This window comes from Fistularia commersonii, chromosome 12 (assembly GCF_037954325.1).
Source record: "Fistularia commersonii isolate RoL2024-O1a breed Wild chromosome 12, RoL_Fcom_v1.0, whole genome shotgun sequence".
NCBI lineage: Eukaryota > Metazoa > Chordata > Actinopteri > Syngnathiformes > Fistulariidae > Fistularia > Fistularia commersonii.
Genome location: NC_141295.1, coordinates 17,670,676 through 17,691,024, shown reverse-complemented (window position 1 = coordinate 17,691,024; position 20,349 = coordinate 17,670,676). Strand labels below are relative to the sequence as shown.

The 20,349-nt window shown below is 45.5% G+C and overlaps 1 protein-coding gene across 5 annotated transcripts in view; it reads right to left on the bottom strand.

Moving 5' to 3' along the window:
• Positions 1–20,349, bottom strand: part of fat1a (FAT atypical cadherin 1a) — a 95,197-nt gene that overhangs the window by 13,769 nt on the left and 61,079 nt on the right. For all 5 annotated transcript variants that reach the window (XR_015106980.1, XM_086157460.1, XM_086157462.1 and 2 more), the window contains 7 exons: positions 20,067–20,263; positions 19,811–19,964; positions 14,663–14,896; positions 6,545–6,931; positions 3,421–3,635; positions 1,244–1,381; positions 1,021–1,164 (listed from right to left, as the gene is read on the bottom strand). Coding sequence is in view for 4 of the 5 variants with exons in the window: in XM_086157460.1 (XP_086013586.1) it covers positions 1,021–1,164; positions 1,244–1,381; positions 3,421–3,635; positions 6,545–6,931; positions 14,663–14,896; positions 19,811–19,964; positions 20,067–20,263 (1,469 nt within the window). In the remaining variant the exon portion in view is untranslated. The remainder of the gene's footprint in view (positions 1–1,020; positions 1,165–1,243; positions 1,382–3,420; positions 3,636–6,544; positions 6,932–14,662; positions 14,897–19,810; positions 19,965–20,066; positions 20,264–20,349) is intronic.

Here is a 20,349-nt window from a genome sequence, read left to right as displayed (position 1 = left end):
AACAGCTGTAACCAGTATGCATTTAATGAAAAGTCAAAAAAAAAATCTGTGTAAATATCTCATATTACAATGTGGACACCTGCGGCTTATAGACAAGTGTAACCTATATATGCACACATTTATTTATTTTGCTATTTTTAGCCGACGCGCCTTATATTCAGGTGCGCTCAATAGTCTGGAAATTATGGTGAAAATATTTGACGTGCTACCTGAGATGCCCTTTGCAAAATAATGCTCTCTGAAGGGTTTTGCCTAAGAAAACGCATCCCCTTCCGTCGATCATTCCCGGCCCAGGATTCCCACCAGAGTGAGTGAAAGCGAGAAGTTACTAGTTTTACACGAATATAGCTTTTGGTCGCTGGGATTAAACGCCATCGCTGCAGAACGCCCCGATTTTCAGTTTTACAAGCGTCTTTTTGAGTCCCTGAAAGGGGCCTCAGATCCGCCTCCCCCCTCCTCCTCCTCCTCCCTGTCCGTTGACGCATCGTCTAACCGGGCTTTTAAAAATAACCACCGCTCACAGCTGAGATGCCGTCTTTCCCTTTGATCAGCGGTCAGCGGTTTGTAAAATAAGATCTGTGAGAGATCTTTCGGGGCGCTCGGACGGCTCCGGCGGCCCGAAAGACGCGCCGTCGCGTTTTCATCCGTCTCCCCACATCACAAACGCCGGCGCACCTCATTGTGTTTTTTTCTCCAACTCAGCCATTCATCAGCGGCGGAGGATCTCCACGGCGACAGCCTTACAGTTCTTCTCACCCACCCTTGATCTGCATTCTCACGCTTAAGATGCAGCCTCTGTCTTTCCGTTCCCTCTTCTTTTTTTTTTTTTTTTTTTTTCCCCCCCTTACCTCTGCTCTGGCTCCCTCCCACTCACTTCTTGATATTCCAGTCACACAGGCCTCCATTATTTCTCCCCGTTAATCCCTTTTCCTGTGTCCGGTGAAAAACCCCGCGTCCCCTCTCTCTCTCTTTCCTCCGACCTCATTTCCACCCCTTTCGCTTCTCATCGCTCGTCCTCACCTGGATGATGAGGCTGTAGTTTGCCTGAGAGAAGACGGGCGGGTTGTCGTTGACGTCCGAGATGTCGATGTTGATCACGGCGCTGCTGGAAAGAGGCGGCGTCCCGTTGTCCGCGGCGAGGACCATCAGCGTGTAGCCCGACGTCTGCGAGAAGGGCGAGACGGCGACGAGTTATCGCACCCGGGCGACACGGGTTGGTCGGACGTTCCGAACCGGAACTCACCCTCTCTCTGTCCAGCTGCCGGGCGACCTTAAGTTCCCCCCGGACGGGGTCGACGGCGAAAGGGCTGCCGCTGTTGCCGTCGACGATGGAGTATCGCACGTGGCTGTAAGACGGGCCGTCGGCGTCCTCGGCGACGACCTTCGAGTCGAAACAAACCATAAACAAGTCAGCGGGACCGATGCGGCGCTTCGGAAGGTTTCATAATGCGGAGAAAACTTTCATTCAGTCATTCATTCCCCGCTTATCCAGCACTCGGGTTCAACCGTTCAGCTTCTCATTCACACGTTTGGACAGTTTTACAGACCTCCGGCTTGTTTTCGGCCAGCGGTTCAGAAGTGAACGCTTTAGACCAGTGGTTCTTAACCCGGGTTCGATCGAACCTCGGGGGTTCGGTGAGTCGGTCTTAGGGGTTCGGCGCAAGTCAAGACACACGCCGGACTCATAATTCATGAGAATCACGCTAGATAGCTTGGCGTGTCTGTGCTGCAGGGATTTTGGTGCGCTCTGTAGTCAACTTGTGACTGTTGTGATGGTACGATTTTTTTTAATAATTATGTCGAGTAAAAAAAGAAAGCGGTCAGACAAATATGTCCGATATGGATTCACATGTAAAACAGAACGTGATGGAGTCGGCGTCCTAACTGCATGATTTGCAATGCCAAGTTGAGCAATTCTCGTCTGGCGCTGGCAAAACTTTATCTTTGCGGGGAATCTTTTGAGGATGCTGGACATAAAAATGAAGAAAAGGAACAGACATTGTTGCGAAAATGACATGAGAGTGGCGCTTGCCAAGGTGGCACTCGCTAAGGTCATTTCTGAACTGGTCTCTCGAAGGAAACAGCAGAAGTCACACTGATTTGCAGGAAGTATTCATTATTACGTTTTGGTTTTTTGTATGAAAATCATGTCTTGCTGGTTTTGTTCTTTGAACACAGTGATGTTGATGCACGGTTCATTTTGTGCACCACTAAAAAAACATTTTATTTTTCCGATACAGAGGGGTTCGGTGAATGCGTATATGAAAATGTTGGGGTTCAGTACATCCAACAAGGTTAAGAAACACTGCTTTAGACGCTCCTCTGTGCCGACGCCCATCGGACTGTAACAGCAGTCTGGACGTCACACAACTCCGACCGGCCTGAGGCGCAACTGCGCCGCTTCCAAAACCTCACAACCTCATCCATTCACGTCGTGTCCCAACTTGATGTCTTTTTTTTTTTTTTTTTTTCATTCAATCCTTGTTGGTCCCAGTCCAGATGCATCCTAACTATTTTCCTACTCTTGTCATTGCTTTTGTCACTGTTTATATTGTTGTTTAGTTCTGATTATCTGGTTATTTTTCACCCTTACTGTTCGATTCTGTTGTCCGTTCTTATCCCTGCTGTCTGTTTATCCATGGATGTCTTTGCTATCTTCTGTCTTCATATTTATTTTTGACATTATAACTGTTACGCTGCTGTGACAAAAGAATTTCTAATGGCAGGAACCCGGCGACCCCACATGAAAAAAAAACAAATGAAACCAGGAAGTGGATTCAGATAAACAGATTCATCATCAGCGTCCGGTTTGTTTTCCTCTGCGTCCTCAACAAATCTTACCCCGATGCCTATTTATCAAATGTTTAGTAATAGTCCGGAATTCAAAAAGCAGGTTTCCATAAACTAGTTTCGTCCAACCTTTGCTTCCTTTAAACGCGGGAAGATTTACAAGTGTGTGAAAACGTCCGTTATTAAAATCAAATCCTCTATGCCGCGTGAAACCCGCCGATAAACGGGCGTGACGACAGTTTTATTACGGAGGAGGGGGTTCAGATGAGGTTGTTAAATGCAAAAAAAAAAAAAAAAAGGTTAAAAAACGGCCTGGTCTTTGTCTTAATGAGTCAAATGCCTTTCATTAAACGTTTTGAGCGAGTTCGTCAGATATCGCGCGAGAGCGGCGGTGCAGCGAGCATGAAGAACATCGGCCCCGAATTAGCCGAGCTACCAGATGGTGATTCGCCACAGGTGCAGATGCGCGATAACGCGAGCGACGAGCGACGGGGAAGAAAAACCCGTAAATTTACGACGGGGCGACGAGAGGTTGACGGGGCCGACAGATTTAGCGCCGGCAAAGTTCAACGCGAGATAAATGTTTTTTCCCGTTTGCGGGGATAAACATTTCCGGATGTCGGCGCTCACCGTCAGCACGGTGCGGCCCAGCTCCGCGTCCTCGCTCACGACGGCCGTGTAGGTGTCCTGGCTGAAGACGGGTTTGTTGTCGTTGACGTCGGTCAGGTTGATGTTGACGGTGGCCATGTCGCTCAGCGGAGGCGAGCCGCCGTCCGTGGCCTCCACGGTGATGTAGTATTCATGGGAGACCTCGTAGTCCAGGGGCTCGATCACGAAGATGTCCCCTGAGGAGGGGAATTTAAACTCATTACTGTATTTTTCAGGCTACAAAATCTTGCATTTTCTCGATTTTACGGGGCACAATGCGCTCAAACATCTGTCAAAACGAGTCGACTTTGGTAAGCTCTGCTTGATTGATAGTCATACAATTCCCACCTGACACGTGGACGTCGTCTTAAAGTCGGTCCGAAACGTCAGACCAAGTTGGACGACTCATTATTTAGTGCTGGAGTACAATGTTGTTCCAACCTAGCAGTGTTTACAGTGCTTTAACAGAACTATTGTACATTTGTGTGTATGAGGACCAACATGGCACCTGTTAGAAGATATCCTTGCAAAGCGGAATTCAAACTTAAGGCTATCAGTCATGCAGTAGATGATGGGAAAAGAGCAGCCGCCAAAGAATTCAACATGACTCAATCAATGGTACGGAAGTGCAGGAAGCAAGCAGATGAACTGCGCCAAGTAAAGAAAACCAGTTTCCCACGGGACAAAGCGAGATGAATGAAATGAATGACGTTTGACTGAATAAACTGTTTTGTTTATCATGCGTCTTATGATGCGGTGCGCCTCATGGTCCAAAAAATACAGTTATCAAAATCTGAGTGTCTATTTGTTTGTGATTATATTAGTTTATTTATTCTTCTCCTTTGGGCTTTTCCCTTTAGGTGTCACCAGTGAATCAACCTTCTTCATCGAAACCTATTCTCTGGATCCTCCTCTCTCTCCACCAACTACCTTCATATCGTCCCTCACTATGTCCATAAATCTTCTCTTTGGTGTTCCTCTAGACCTCCTGCCTGGCAGCTCCACCTTCAGCAACCTTCTACATACCATGGTTTGGACATGAGCAGAGGTGCGATCATGTCCAAACCATCTCAGTCATCACTCAGTCTCGGTCATACATGTCCTGCACCCCTGTGACACACTCTTCTTTTCCTTTGGGCTTTTTCCTTCATGGATCTTTCTCCCTCCTCTCTCACACCGACTACCTTCATATCCGCTCTCACTACGTCCATAAATCTTCCCTTTGGTCGTCTTCCAGACCTCCTGCCTGGCGGCTCCACCTTCAGCAACCTTCTACCCAGATCTTTACCATGGTTTGGACATGAACTGAGGAGCGATCATGCCCAAACCATCTCAGTCATCACTTTGTCTCAGTCATACATGTCCTGCAACCCTGTGACAATTTTTTCTGTTCCTTTGGCCTTTTTCCCTTCAGAGGTCGCCACAGGGAATCAACCTTCTCCATCCTTCTATCTTTTCATCATTGTCACGGTTTCTAAGCCATACAGCATCGCAGGTCTCATCACTGTCTTGTCCAACTTTCCTTTCATTCTGGCTGAAGGTCTTGTATCTTATAGCATCCCTGACACTTTTCTCCATCCGTTCCAACCTGTTTGAACCCATCTCTTCACCTCTTTTCCACACTCTCTGTTGCCCAGGACTGTTGACCCTGAGTATCTCAAATCCTCCAGCTTCTTGATCTCCACTCCCTGTAGCCTCACCGTTCCACCCGGGTTCCTCTCATTCACACACATACATTCTGTCTTGCTGCGACTAACCTTCATTCCTCTCCTCTCCAGAGCATAACTCCACCTTTCTAGATTTCCCTCATCCTATACATATATATATTTCATTGCTCTTCACTTGATTCCAAATTTTCTGTTGGGCCAACCTGGACTGAAGGGTTTCCAGATTAAGCTTGTCTCAGCACGACTACTGGGGAGTTTTTTTGCAGCGAGGCAGCCGGCCAATCTGGGCGCCGGGCAGTGATCGAGGAGGGAACCTCCTCCACTCGCATAATGCGTTCGCTAATCGAAGCAATGATCGAAACTAACATTTAGCGAGTCTCGCCAACTTAATCTGGCCCGGGCAGTTAAACACACTCGATCCTTTCTAACCCCCACCCCGTCGCAGAACCGCCTCCCCCCACTCCCCGTCCCCCTTAAAATAAACTTTCCCGGTTAAATTCCTGCTCGGCCTCCAGCCGTCCGGCCGACTCTGGTTCTACCCTGTTGACTCTAAGCAGGGCCGGCGGTTTGGACGGCAGGAATGCAAACACTGTGCTGACGCGGGGACTTCGCACTGAGGCTACGTCGATCGTCTGGATGTGTCGCAGGCTCACGGACGGCGGGAACGAAATTAGATGCGATCCTCATCGTGCACGAATACAATAAACAGTTCGCTTTTTCCGACCTCGTCTGCGCTCACGTCTCTTCATCACCTCATGATGGCAACCTCGCATCTCCTCTAGACTCCCTGGGCTCTTTGGTCTCGCAGCTACCCGAGCCGGGTGGCTCCATCTCGCCAGGCGTCCACTACTGTTATAAAAGCTATTCCTGTATGCTAATAGCATGAAAATGTTAGCACACCTGCGATTATTAGCAAGAGGCCATTCCTCACGTTCTTGGTTTCCGTCCGTCTCTTGCTCTACCCAAGTCGGTCGAGGCAGAAGGCCGGCCTAAATTCTGTAAAATAGCGGTTTCCTTGCCAAGTGCTTGCGGATCCTTTTAAAAGGTTGCGCTCGATGTGAAAGGTGCCGTCAGACAGCTGCCATGATTCGCCGTATAAATAAAATATAGCTGAACTTGACCGGTCGGTTCATTTGGCTTTCGACACCGGCTTCCAATAATTGGAATGATAAGACAGAAACGCTCCTCTGTTTTGAGCCGAAAATATGAATAAAAAATAAAAAAAAAGCATTCAAAACGGCGACAAAGCACGAAGGGGGTGATGGAAAAACTGGGATTTCATTTAACAAACAACTGCCAACAACAATTTTTCTTTCTTTGCAAATTACAATATCAAATGTAATCAGAACAAGAGACGGCGTGGTCGTTATGGCAACATGAAAACTAGCGGTTTGGGGAAAAAAAAAAAAAAAACGGGAGGAAGAAACCCGATCACGTACCGCTGTGCGAGTCGACGCTGAACATGCCGTGCTCGTTGCCGCTGATGATGCTGTAAAAGATTTCGGCTTCGGCCTCCGTGTCCCGACTGGCCGCCTGGACGCGCAGCAACAGGGTTCCCACGGCGACGTCCTCCGACACGGAGGCGGTGTACTCCCTGTGTTCGAACACCGGCGGGTTGTCGTTGATGTCCAGGACGGAGATGGTCACCTGGCAGAGCGCGGAGAGGCGAGGCGAGCCCTGGTCGCTGGCGCGAGCCTTCAGCTCGTGCACTGCCTGCGCCTCGCGGTCCAACGGGCGCTCCAGGCTGATGACGCCGGTGAGCTCGTCGATGGAGAAAACGCCATCGGCTGTGTCCACCAGTGAGTAGAGGATGTCGCTGTTGAGACCTGGGACGGAGGACAAGCATAACTTGCTTGTTATGATGTAAATCCAGCTTTATTTTCATTCATTCTCTGTAGCGCTTATCCGTCACTCGGGTGCTGGAGCAAACCTCGCCTGTAATCGGGTGAGAGGTCCGGAATATTTCATTCACGCGTCATTTAGACATAAGACCATTCACTCTTTCATTTTGGTACGCAAAATTCAGTAATCAAAATCTGAGTGTCTTATTGTTTGTGATGATATAGTTTAGTTCTCCTTTGGGCTTTTCCCTTCAGGGGTCACCACAGCGAATCGACCTTCTCCATCTAACCCTGTTCTCTCGATCCTCCTCTCTAACACAAACTACCTTCATATCGTCTCTCGCTACGTCCAAAAATCTTCTCTTTGGTCTTCCTCGAGACCTCCTGCCTGGCAGGTTTGGACATGGTTTGGACATGAGCAGAGGTGCGATCATGTCCAAACCATCTCAGTCATCACTCAGTCTCGGTCAAACATGTCCTGCACCCCTGTGACACTCTTCTTTTCCTTTGGGTTTTTCCCTTCATGGGTCTGTATCCTCCTCTCTCACAAAAAGACTACCTTCATATCGTCTCTCACTACGTCCATAAATCTTCTCTTTGATCTTCCTCTAGACCTCCTGCCTGGCGGCTCCACCTTCAGCAACCTTCTACCCAGATCTTCACCATGTTTTGGACATGAACAGAGGAGAAATCATGTCCAAACCATCTCAGCCATCACTTTGTCTCGGTCATACATGTCTTGCACCCTTGTGACAAATGTCTCTGTTCCTTTGGGCTTTTCCCTTCAGGGGTTGCCACAGGGAATCAACCCTCTCCATCCTCGAATCTTTTGATCATTGTCACGGTTTCTAAGCCACACAGCATTGCAGGTCTCACCACAGAGACAGTCATTCACTCTCTCATTCACACCTCAACTACAAACATACGACATTCACCCTTTCATACATGTCACATAGAGACGCACAACCACTCATATTTACATACAAACATTCACTATTTCATTCATGTCGTACAAATATCAGACTACGAGGAACCCAAAGAGCCCATCCGGAGGGAATCCGACCAGGGACCTCCTTGCCGACTGCGCCGCCGGGCCTCGTAATCTGACTGATCATGCTTTCATCACTGAATAATCAGATGCCAACCTTCCCAGAAATACACCTTTCATATATTGATTCATGAAGGAAACACCAAAACATCCATCTCTCCCAGAGCCTCAGATACGCACGGACCTAAAATATCCAATGTTCAATCCCTGGCATTCTCATAACTCACGTCTTCCTTCCAGCAAGAAGCCCAACAACAAGACAGAGACGGATCACGATAATAATCATAATGCCTTTCCGCAGGTGGCCCCATTTAGAATACGCCGTTCCATTTCCATTTATCAGGTAAGTGCCCGTATCCTTTGTGGATCTCATTAAGGCACCGGTGACACGGCGGCCGAGGGTAATGCTAAGGTGGCTTCTCATCACTTTCATCTGGGCTGATCACCCTTGAAAAACAATTGTGCGACGGCGGTTAAGTGAATTATGCTGAAATGTGACGGGTGATAAAAACCTTGCACGCGTTTGTTTATACACCTCTCAATCCCGTGAAGCCGATAATGGGAATTATATTCATTCATTCATTCATTATAATTACGGCTTTTCCTGCAATCGGGTTGGTGGAGGGGGCGGAGCCTATCCCAGCTGTCATTAGGGGGGGAAAGGCGGGGTTCGGATTGGACCAATCACGGATCGATTCACAGGACGAAAAAAGAGACTTACAACCATTCACACTCTTGTCTTGAGTCAGAAAGAAACATGCAACCATTCACCCTCTCATCACATGTCAAATAGAAACATGCAACCATTCACTCTTTCATTACATGTGAGAGAGACAGAAAAACATTCACCCTCTCATTCCACGTCATTTAGACGTCACATGCAACAAAAACACACCAAAATTCACCCTCTCATTACATGTCGAATAGAAACATGCAATCATTCACCCTCTCATCATGCGTCATATAGACATGAACGTTCAGCCGTTCACCACACGTCATAGACATACAAGCATTCACCCTCTCATCACACGTCATATTGAAAAATGCAACCATTCACCCTTTCATTACATTTCATTTAGACATGCAACAGAAATACACACCCACATTCACCCTCTCATCACATGTCAAATAAAAACATGCAATCATTCACCGTCTCATCATGCGTCATATAGAGACATGCAATCATTCACTTTCATCATGTCATATCAAAAATGCAACCATTCACCCTCTCATCACTCTTCATATCAACAAACAACCAGTCACCCTCTTATCATTCGTCATAAAGAAACATGTAATCATTCACCCTCTCATCACACGTCATTTAGAAACACATGACCATTCACCCTCTCGTCACATACAATAGAAACATGCAACCATTCACCCTCTCATTCCGTGTAATTTAGAGACGTCACGTGCAACAGACACACACACATTCACCCTCTCTTCACATGTCAAATAGAAACATACAATTATATACCCTCTCATCATGCGTCATATCAAAAAATGCTACCATTCACCCTCTCATTTAGAGACACGTGACCATTCACCCTTTCATCACGCATAATAAACACGCTAGCATTCACCTCTCTCATCACGTCACTTAGAAACATGCAACCATTCACCCTCGCATTTAGAGACACATGAACATTCACCCTTTCATCACGCATAATAAACATGCTAGCATTCACCTCTCATCACGTCACTTAGAAACATGCAACCATTCACCCTCTCATTTAGAGACACGTGACCATTCACCCTTTCATCACGCATAATAAACACGCTAGCATTCACCTCTCTCATCACGTCACTTAGAAACATGCAACCATTCACCCTCGCATTTAGAGACACATGAACATTCACCCTTTCATCACGCATAATAAACATGCTAGCATTCACCCTCTCATTCCGCATCATTTAGAGACGCACACAATTTCACCCTCTCGTCACATGTCAAATAGAAACATACGATCATTCACCCTCTCATCACACGTCATTTAGAAAAACGTGAACATTCACCCTCTCGTCACTTAGGAAGGAAAGGAATTTTATTCATTTGTAGTGTATGTTAATGAACACGCATGAGACATGCATGTAAACACACCACTCCGGATTGTATTGCTAATTCACATCAGTTGTCCGTTTAAAAAACCTACACCGTCACAGGGAGAACATGCAAACTCCAAACTGAAAGGCCCGGGAATTAAACCTCCTAGCTGTGAAGCACGAGCACTAAACGCTGCGCTACCAAAACACGCAACCATTCACCCTCTCATCACACTTCATGCAGAAACATGTAACCATTCACCCTCTCATTATGTGTTATCTGGAGACACGTGACCTTTCACCCTCTCACTCTCCAGCTGATCACTGTGTCAAACGGCTAACAAAGATCTCAAGCTGTTATTGACACCGTCAACAGCGGCCGTCGGAGAAACCGAACGCAGAAGAAAAAAAAAAAAAAAAAAAAGCGGGAAACAACACACCGGGTGATAAAGAACGCAGAAGAATAACCCGAGGAATGAGTCCCCGCATAACTTTAAGATTATCGCAGATCGCCGGCGGCGGTCCGGACGTTCCATCCCACACCGATAAGTACGGCCGATCAGAGAACGCAACGGCGGGATGAGCCGACAAGCAGCCATGTGGGTGAGGCTCAAACATCTCCCTGCCAAAAGGGCAGGCAGATAATGGAGGCGGTGGCTCGTAGCAGACGGAGCCAAGGATGAATCCACGCGGCGATAGACAGAGTCCGACATCGATGGAAGATAAAGCTTCCCGTTACTCCTTAGAAAAGGGGGCTACGATGACGCTCGGCTTTTTTCGTCTTGGCTGGAAAAACAGTCGAGTGAAATGAAGTGGGTCGACGGCGCGGTGCCAGTTGTGGTTTAACTTGCACAAAAAAAAAAAAAAAAAAAGACTCCGAAAACACACACACACACACACACACACACACACACACACACACACACACACACACACACACACACACAGATGTTTGTGCAAAAAAAAAATACTCCGAAACACACACACAGATTTTTGTGCAAAAAAAAAAAACATACTCTGAAACACACACACACACACAGATATTTGTGCAAAACAAAAAAATACTCCGAAACACACACACACATACACAAACACACACACACACACATAGATGTTTGTGCAAAAAAAAACAAACTCCGAAACACACACACACACACAGATGTTTGTGCAAAAAAAATACTCCAAAACACACACACACACACACATACAGATGTTTGTGCAAAAAAAAAACTCCGAAACACACGCACACACACACACACACACACACAGATGTTTGTGCAAACAAAAAAAACATACTCTAAAACACACACACATACAGATGTTTGTGCAAAAAAAAAATCATACTCTGAAACACACACACACACACACACACACACACACAAACAGATGTTTGTGCAAAAAAGAATACTCCGAAACACACACACACACACACACAGATGTTTGTGCAAACAAAAAAAAAACATACTCTGAAACACACACACTTACAGATGTTTGTGCAAAAAAAAAATCATACTCTGAAACACACACACACACACACACACACACACACACAAACAGATGTTTGTGCAAAAAAGAATACTCCGAAACACACACACACACACACACACAGATGTTTGTGCAAACAAAAAAAAAACATACTCTGAAACACACACACACACACACACACACACACACACACACACAGATGTTTGTGCAAAAAAAAAAAAAAAAAAAAAAACAGGAATCGAAAACCCTCCTCGCTGCCTTCACTTAGTCTAATTTGAAATAATTATCGCCCCCGGCTGAACTGCGGGGAGCATTTATTTATACACCGTGTCGTTAACATTCCATAAGCCGTGCACGTTTTGCAGATGTTACGCCCCGACGGCGACTCTCATTCCGCTTTTCTTGTCTAAAGACACTTCATTCTGAAGGGATCAACATTCCCCCCGCGCCCCTCTTTGTAGTTCTGTCCGGCTTCCAGTCCACCTGGAATGTGGAAGTGGAAAGGAAGGTGGAAGGGCGTCCGCTCCGGCTCCGGTTGGAAGCGGTTCTGTCGGAAAGTCCGAACCGTGAAATCTGAAGTGACGGCTCCGACAGTCACCTGGATAAAGTCCAGAGGGGCTTAAATATCTGTAAACCGCGGCGGTTTAAGTTGGCCGTCTTATCTCCGGCGGCTGGGAACGCTCGCTCAAAGGTGGAAGGAGGGTGGAGGTGGGGGGTCGTGTTGAAAATAAATAAACGTCTTTGCGGCGGGAAGGGGGGAGGCTCGGGACCGCCATCGGGCCTTCTGAGAATTCAGCCGGAGGACAGAGGAATTTCATTAGTGTGTAATGGAGCTTTTAATTCCGGGGCTCGATCGTTCATGAAATTCCACATTTGTCACCCCCCCCCTTGTTATGTAGCGCCGCGCGGTCGCGTAACGGAAAGATAAACGCCATTCGCTCCTTCGTACACTGCTCAAAAAAATAAAGGGAACACTTAAAAAACACATCCTGGATCTAAATGAATGAAATATTCTTATGAAATACTTTGCTCTTTACACAGTTGAATGTGCTGACAACAAAATCACACAAAAATGATCAACGGAAATAAATTTTATCAACCCATGGAGGTCTGGATTAGGAATCACACTCAAAATTAAAGTGTAAAAACAAACTCCAGGCTGATCCAACTTTGATGTAATGTCCTTAAAACAAGTCAAAATGAATCTGTGTTGCTTCCTGAGTGGACACTATGATTTCACACAAGTGTGATTGACTTGGAGTTACATTGTGTTGTTCGAGTGTTCCCTTTATTTTTTTGAGCGGTATATTTACGAACGAACCGTCCGACATTCACCGAAAACGTCTTTTTTCATCATCTCGCCTGTAAGAGTAGACTACTGACTGGATCTCTGACACACATTTGAATCCCGTCAGCCGTGTTCTCGCCCCTCCGCCGCCCTCGAGGGCCCATTTAGTCTCTCCGCCGCGGCGCCGCCTGCATTTTAAAGTTTGTTTGTCAGGAGCCGCGCGCATCCAAATTGAAACCATAATTGTACGGATTATCTTGTAGCGCTGAGAATAATGACTCTATATTAGGTGTTTGATGACAGATAGCTTTACTGGCACGCGTTTCTTGTCTGCCAGGCATTTATTTTCTGCCCATCTGTGCTTCCTCGGCCCTATTTCCCCGATAAATGAATAATAGACTACGACGGTTGGGGCTCGGGATTACAGTTAGAGGGCGGTGATGAGCTGATTGTGCGATCGGCGGCGCTACATTCTTTATTAAGGATCTGGCGTTTGCGGCGTACTCTCCTGTGCTGAAAAACCCAACCGAAGAAGCCTCAGGGACGAGGGAAGTCCAGTTGCCGCGACAAGATGATTTCGACAAGAATATCCAAATTACCCGTTTGATGGTTTTTGGTTGAAAGCGGATGAATTGCTCAAAAAAAAAAAAAAACAATTGTGATATTCATTCATTATCTAAACCGCCTCTCCTGCACTCAAATATAGACATACAACTGTTCACCCTGTCATTCACATGTATGGACAGTTTAGGAAGGCGGTCCCCAAACTACGGCCCATACCAGAGATGCATTATGATTTTATAATCATAATGCAAATAATAATACAAATATGATCATAATGAAATCTGTTCTAGAACCATACTGGTAATTAAATGTGTTGTGTTGATGGGTGTTGGTATCAATGTCTGCTTGCTTTCTGGTTTTCGCAGTGAATTTGATATGAGAGCTGCAAACAGTTGTGTCTACAAGAAAGCTATTTTTTTTTTTTTTTCTGTGAAAAACTTGAAAAGGGTTATTTGGTTATTATTTATTTCCTAAATGCTGTTTTTTATTTCATTAATAATGTTACTATTTATTTTCTGATTGTTGATTGAAAGGGTTCATTTTTGGTTATGTTTTGCTTTCTGGAAAATAATATATGTTTACGTTCAGACACCTCTGCGATCGTCACACTTTTTGTTACGAACCCACTGTGAGGCAGAAACGCTAATAGTTGCGCTACCGAGCCTCGGATTATATACATTTAAATGAGTTTGATGCAAAGCTGAGGCAAAAATGCTACCGTAATCTCTAGACTATTAGCCGCTTTGAACACTGCGGCTTAAACAATGATGCGGCTAATTTATGGATTTTTTTTGGGAGCTAACGGGCTTCACGCCGCTGAAACATTTAGCCTTGTCACATTGGACCGATGAATGTTATTTATCATTAATTTTTTTTCCCAGTGGTTTTACAGGCACAGTTTGGAAAAAAAATTAAAAAAAAAATAAATCCGGTATGTAATTAAGTTTAAAAAAAGTTTCCTTGTAAATATTTCATGTTACAACGCGGACACCTGTGGCTTATAGCAAAGTCCGGCTTATATATGTCAGATTTATTTTGTTATCATGAGTCGGTGCGGCTTATATTCAGGTGCGCTCAATAGTCTGGAAGTTACTGTACTTCTAGTTGGGTGAGGAAACATCAAACTTGTGATTTCTTGATTCTGACGGGTCAGTCGTATGCCTTGGAAATGGCGCGCGCTCATTACGGTCTACCTCAGAGTGTGTCGCCTTAGCATGTCAGCTAACTCTAAAAGTTAGCATTATAAAGCGCCTCTAGATGGGAAAATGCCTGAGAACTGATTCCTTACCCGAGTCGATGTCGTTCGCCTGCAGCTTTGCGATGAAGGTGCCCTTCTCGGTGTTCTCGAAGACCGTGAAGGCGTAAGGGTCGGCCGAGAACTCCGGGGGGTTGTCGTTGAAGTCTTCCACGGTAACGTGGATGTCGGCCTCACAGTAGCGGCCTCCTCCGTCCACGGCGCGCACTTTGAACCTGTGCTCGTCCTGCTCCTCCCGGTCGAGGGGCTGCGAAGTCTTCAGCTCCCCTGGAAACAAAACAGAGAGGTTCAGATTCAGGCAGAGTGTGGACGCATGAAGCAACACCGGGCGTTCATACCCCAAAGCACTTTAACATTAAAAACAGGTAACTTTAGCATTTTGAGAGATAAAAAGATGGGGCTGAATGCATAATTGAAGACTGAGAAGAGGAAGGAACGTAAAAAGCGTGGGGAAGACGGAAAACACGAGGACAGGCTGATGGAACTGGTGACAGCATGAACAATTTGCTTTTATCGTCCACTTTTACAAGACATTTTTTGTTAGCGCCTCACAACAAGAAGGTCCCCAGTTCAACTGTGACAGGGGCCTTTCTCTGGGGTTCCTCTCAAAGTTCAAAAACAAGCAGGGAGTTCATTGCGAGGGTGAATGGTTATGTATCTTTATGATTTTTAGAACTGAAGAAGCCTCTCGGATGGGGGGGTGATACGTCTTCAAGGGAAAAAATTCAAGTCCAATTGCCACAAACTGGAGAGGTTTAACCATGACCTTCAGCAACCTTCTACCCAGATCTTCACCATGGTTTGGACATGAAAAGAAGAGTGTCCAAACCATCACTTTGTCTTAGTCATACATGTCCTGCACCCCTGTGACAAATTCTTCTTTTCCTTTGGGGTTTTCCCCTCAGGGGTCGCCACGGCGAAACAACTTTATCCATTTTACCCTATTCTCTGTATAATCCTCTCTCACACCAACTACCTTCATATCTTCTCTCACTACATCCATAAATCTTCTATTTTGTCTTCCCCTAGACCTCCAATTCCAGCATCTGTCTACCAATATATTCACTATCCCTCCTCTGTCCATGACCCAACCATCTCAGTCTGGCTTCTCTGACCTTCTCTTCAAAACATCTAACATGTGTCGTTCCTCTGATGGACTCATTCCTGATCCTCTCCATCCTGGTCACTCCCAAAGAGAACCTCAACATCTTCCTCTCTGCGACCTCCAGCTCCGCCTCCTGTCTTTTGGTCATTGTCAGTGTTTGTAGATCATCTCCCCACTGCCTCCTCCACCTTTCCTTTCATTCTGTCTGATCGTCTTCTATCTCTTCATACCCCTGACACTTTTCTCCACCCTTTCCAACCCTCTTGAACCCGCTTCTTTAATTCCTTTCCAAACTCTCCGTTGCTGTGGACTGTTGACCCTAAGTACTTGAAATCCTCCAACTTCTTGATTTCAACTCCCTGTAGCAACTGAATGTCTCCATATGACTTGTGAATGAATGAGAGTCTCTATAAATCTGAGTGTGGCCCCGTGATGGATCCATGGTGAACCCCCACCTCTCGCCCGCCGTCAGCTGGGACAGGCTCCAGCAGCTCCCGAGTGCAGGAGAAGCGTGGAGATAATAAATGAACGATGGGACTATTTATGTCTCATATATCATGATATAAGGCTCCGCCCTGATTGTAATTTTTGTGTTGCCTGCTGTGCCTGAGTGCTTGAAATACAAATATCCGGAGCTGCCGTCGGTTGCACCTACACACAGTCAACCCTGAATACCGTAATTTCCGGACAATACGCTGCTACTTTTTTTACAAGGTTCGAACGCTGCGACTTAAACGACGATGTGGCGAATTCATGGATTTTTTTTGGGGGGGGGGGGACATTTAGCCTTATCACATCCGACCAATGAAATTAACCATGAAGAAAAACCGACTTCAATGGTTTTAGCGCGCAGGAGGAAGACCAAGATAGCAACTGGAGTCGGACAAAGCGGGGATAGAAATGGATGGACGGATGGCCTTTTCCTCGTCTTATTTATTATTCGTCTTTTTCATCAGCCGTCACAGGCGTTGTTCGGAAAAAAAAAAAAAAAAACGATACATATTTGTGAATTTTCCCGTATATATTTAATTAAAAGAAAAAAAAAAATGTTTCAGCGCAAATATCTCATGTTACAATTTGGACAAGTGCAGCCTATATATGTACACATAAATGTATTTAATTTTTTTTTAGCCGAAATCACGGTTATTTCCTTCAGAATATCTTGAAACAGAAGCCTTTCGCTGTTATTCTGAAAATACCAGCGGCGGCGGCGGCGGCGGCTGCCTTTGGTCGTCTCCTGCACCTTCCTAGTCGGGGAAAACCTCAGCCACCTTTTGTCGCCCTACATATTTCATGGCGTTGGTGCCAAAAGGTCAAATCAATAATTGATCACGGGGGTGGGAGTGTGGCGCCCTTCATGTGTGGAAAAACAGACGTAAATTCCGAGATTTACGGGAGAATCGCATTAATAGCCCGGCTTTATGGCAACGACTAGTGCTTATTTCTGCCTCTTAGCGTTTTGGCGTGATTACATCCAGACTCTGGATACCGTTCACGCCTTGAAGTCGCTCTCCAAGTCTTTTAAGGTTGCGTTTTCCTTTCGGAGTGGGTGTTTAAGCGGCAGAAGACGCGTTGCACGTCCGTTTTAACCCACGATCTCTGTTAGTTTGTGAATTTATTTTCAACCCAAGTCGACTGTGAATATCTGCCATTGTTTTTCTTCTTTGCGTTTTCTGTCTTAGAACCCCAGACGGGAGGGTCTGATTCAGCGCGCCTCCAAGAATAAATTATTTTTACAGTCCAGAACTATAGCAGTCATAAATTCAATTAAAGTTTGCAACGCTGGAAGTGGCATTGTGGGTCTCTCTGTTACCCTGCAGTGAAATCTTCTTGGCTGTTTTAAAAATGAATAAATAAACAACTGGGCAAGAGAAGCGTGGTTTGGCATCCTCACAGGAGATAATGATTTGGACACAGAGAGAAACACGAAGGTTTCTTTTCTTTCGCAGAAGGATCACGGTTTTCAGATCTTCAGTCGTGGCGACAGCGAGCTAGAAATCCAGCCTTTTTGATTTTTGTGACTTGAAGCAGAAGGCCTACTTTGTCTCCAAGTGATAGCAATGTAAATGTCCAACGCCGCTCCTTCACGTTTAGCATATAAAACAGCACGGCTAACATCTATTTCAGATAAAAGGCTTCAGGATATCGGAAAAAGCAGGTTTTACTAATCACATTAAATATTCATGCATTCGTATGCTAAATGCTAAGCGGTATGGGTCACGGGGTTGCCGGAGCCTTCCGGTTCACCCTGGAGCGAACTCAAGTCAAGGCCACATATAGACATATTCTGCTCCAAAAAAACAAAGGGAAGACAATTTAACTCTGAGTCAATCATGCGTGTGAAATCAAACTGTCCACTTAGGAAGCAACGCTGATTTATTTTGACTTTTTTAAGAACATTCAGCCTGTCGTGTGTTTTTCCACTTTCATTTGGAGAGGGACTCCAAATCCAGACCTCCGTGGGTTCATACATTTGATTTCCATTGATTATTTCTGCGTGATTTTGTTGTCAGCACATTCAACGATGTAAAGAACAAAGTATTTAATAAGAATATTGCATTCATGCAGATCAAGGATGCGTTATTTTAGTGTTCCCTTTATATTTTTGAGCAGCTGTTGACCATTGAACCACAACTTTGCACACCATACATACCAGTATCTTTGTCTTCAGCCACATTTACACAAATATATAGAGTAAAACCTTGACTTAGGTGCAGAATTTGAGCTGTTATCACGATTTGCTCATATATTAAATTTAATTTCTCCATTAAAATGAATTGAAACGCCATTACCAAAAATTCTGCTACTTTTTACACACACTGTGGCTAAAAACAATGACGCGGCTAATTTATGGAATTTTTGGGGGGGGATAGCGAGCTGCATGCTGCCGAAACATTTAGCCTCGTCGCATCGGAGCAACGAAATTACCGTGAAATTCTGAGACCGTTCAATTCCGACGACTTTAACGGTTTTAGACCAAGCTAGCGATCAGCTAGCCGGTGTGGCTTTATTCAGGTACGCTCAATAGTCCCAAAAATTACGGTAATCGGTATGTTTTTAAATAAGAATGTACTGAAAAAAAAATCACAAATAACAATTCATCATAAGAGAATGTAATGAAATAAACTGGTATTCACCTTGATGATTGGACAAAGATGCTGGAGATTAGCGGTGCTCTATGCTTAACTTAACCTACCAGCTACACACTTAATGCTACAATGTGAAGCTAAATATAGCTAGCACACTTTGCTGCACTTTATTGCTAAACTTCATTTGAATTTGAATTCACCAATTCCCCGTAAATGTCTCCTGCCTTCCCGTCGATGATGCCCTCCGTAACCCACAACAACATGTCGACGGAGGGGTCCACAACATGCACACCTCCTTCACGTTTACTCTGGGTAACATCGTGGCAACGACGCGGCGTAGACGTTATCGACTCTCGGGGGGTAGCGAGCTTCACGCTGCCGAAACATTTAGACTCGTCGCATCAGAGCCATGAAATTACCGTGAAATTCTGAGGCCGTTCAATTCTGACGACTTTAATGCTTTTAGACCAAGCTAGCGATCAGCTAGCCGGTGTGGCTTTATTCAGGTACGCTCAATAGTCCCAAAAATTACGGTAATCGGTATGTTTTTAAATAAGAATGTACTGAAAAAAAATCACAAATAACAATTCATCATAAGAGAATGTAATGAAATAAACTGGTATTCACCTTGATGATTGGACAAAGATGCTGGAGATTAGCGGTGCTCTATGCTTAACTTAGCCTACCAGCTACACACTTAATGCTACAATGTGAAGCTAAATATAGCTAGCACACACGAGCACTTTATTGCTAAACTTCATTTGAATTTGAATTCACCAATTCCCCGTAAATGTCTCCTGCCTTCCCGTAGATGATGCTCTCTGTCACCGACAACAACATGTTGACGGACGAGTCCACAACACGCACGCCACCTTCATGTTTTCTCGCGGCGGCGTCAACGTTATCGCGTTCGCTAACTCAGATCTCGGCACTCGTAAGTCAAGGTTCCACCGTACTGGGTTTGGTACCTACAGAAGGGATACGTACCTGTATCGGAGTCAATGAAGAACAGTTCCGATCCAACTCCGTGGAGCTCGTAGGATATTTGGGCGTTTGACCGAATGTCAGCATCTGTGGCGAAGACTTGCAGGATGAGCCTGTTGGCGGGGGAGTCCTCCGGGACGCTCTCGGTATAGAGCGACTGAATGAAACAGCAAAATAAGAACAGGAAATTAAAAGTATAGCATCTGCGCTGAGAAAACTGCAGACAGAACTCACAGGATCTTGGAAAAAGTGAGTTTACCTTTTCACACACTGGACTGTTGTCATTGGCATCCAGCACTTTGACCTCCACGACAGCTTTAGCGGTGAAAATTCCGTCGCTGGCAGTGATATTAAGCAGATAATTGTCCTTCTCCTCGCGGTCTAATGGCTTCCTGACGGAGACCTTCCATTCGTTCTGAATGTGTTCGATGGCAAATTGGCCGAGCGGGTCCCCAGCTGTGGGATGTCAAAAGAAAACGCGAGCTCGGAATCACCGACGGCATCGGCTCTTAAGGAATAAAAGCCCGGGGCCGTACTTAATA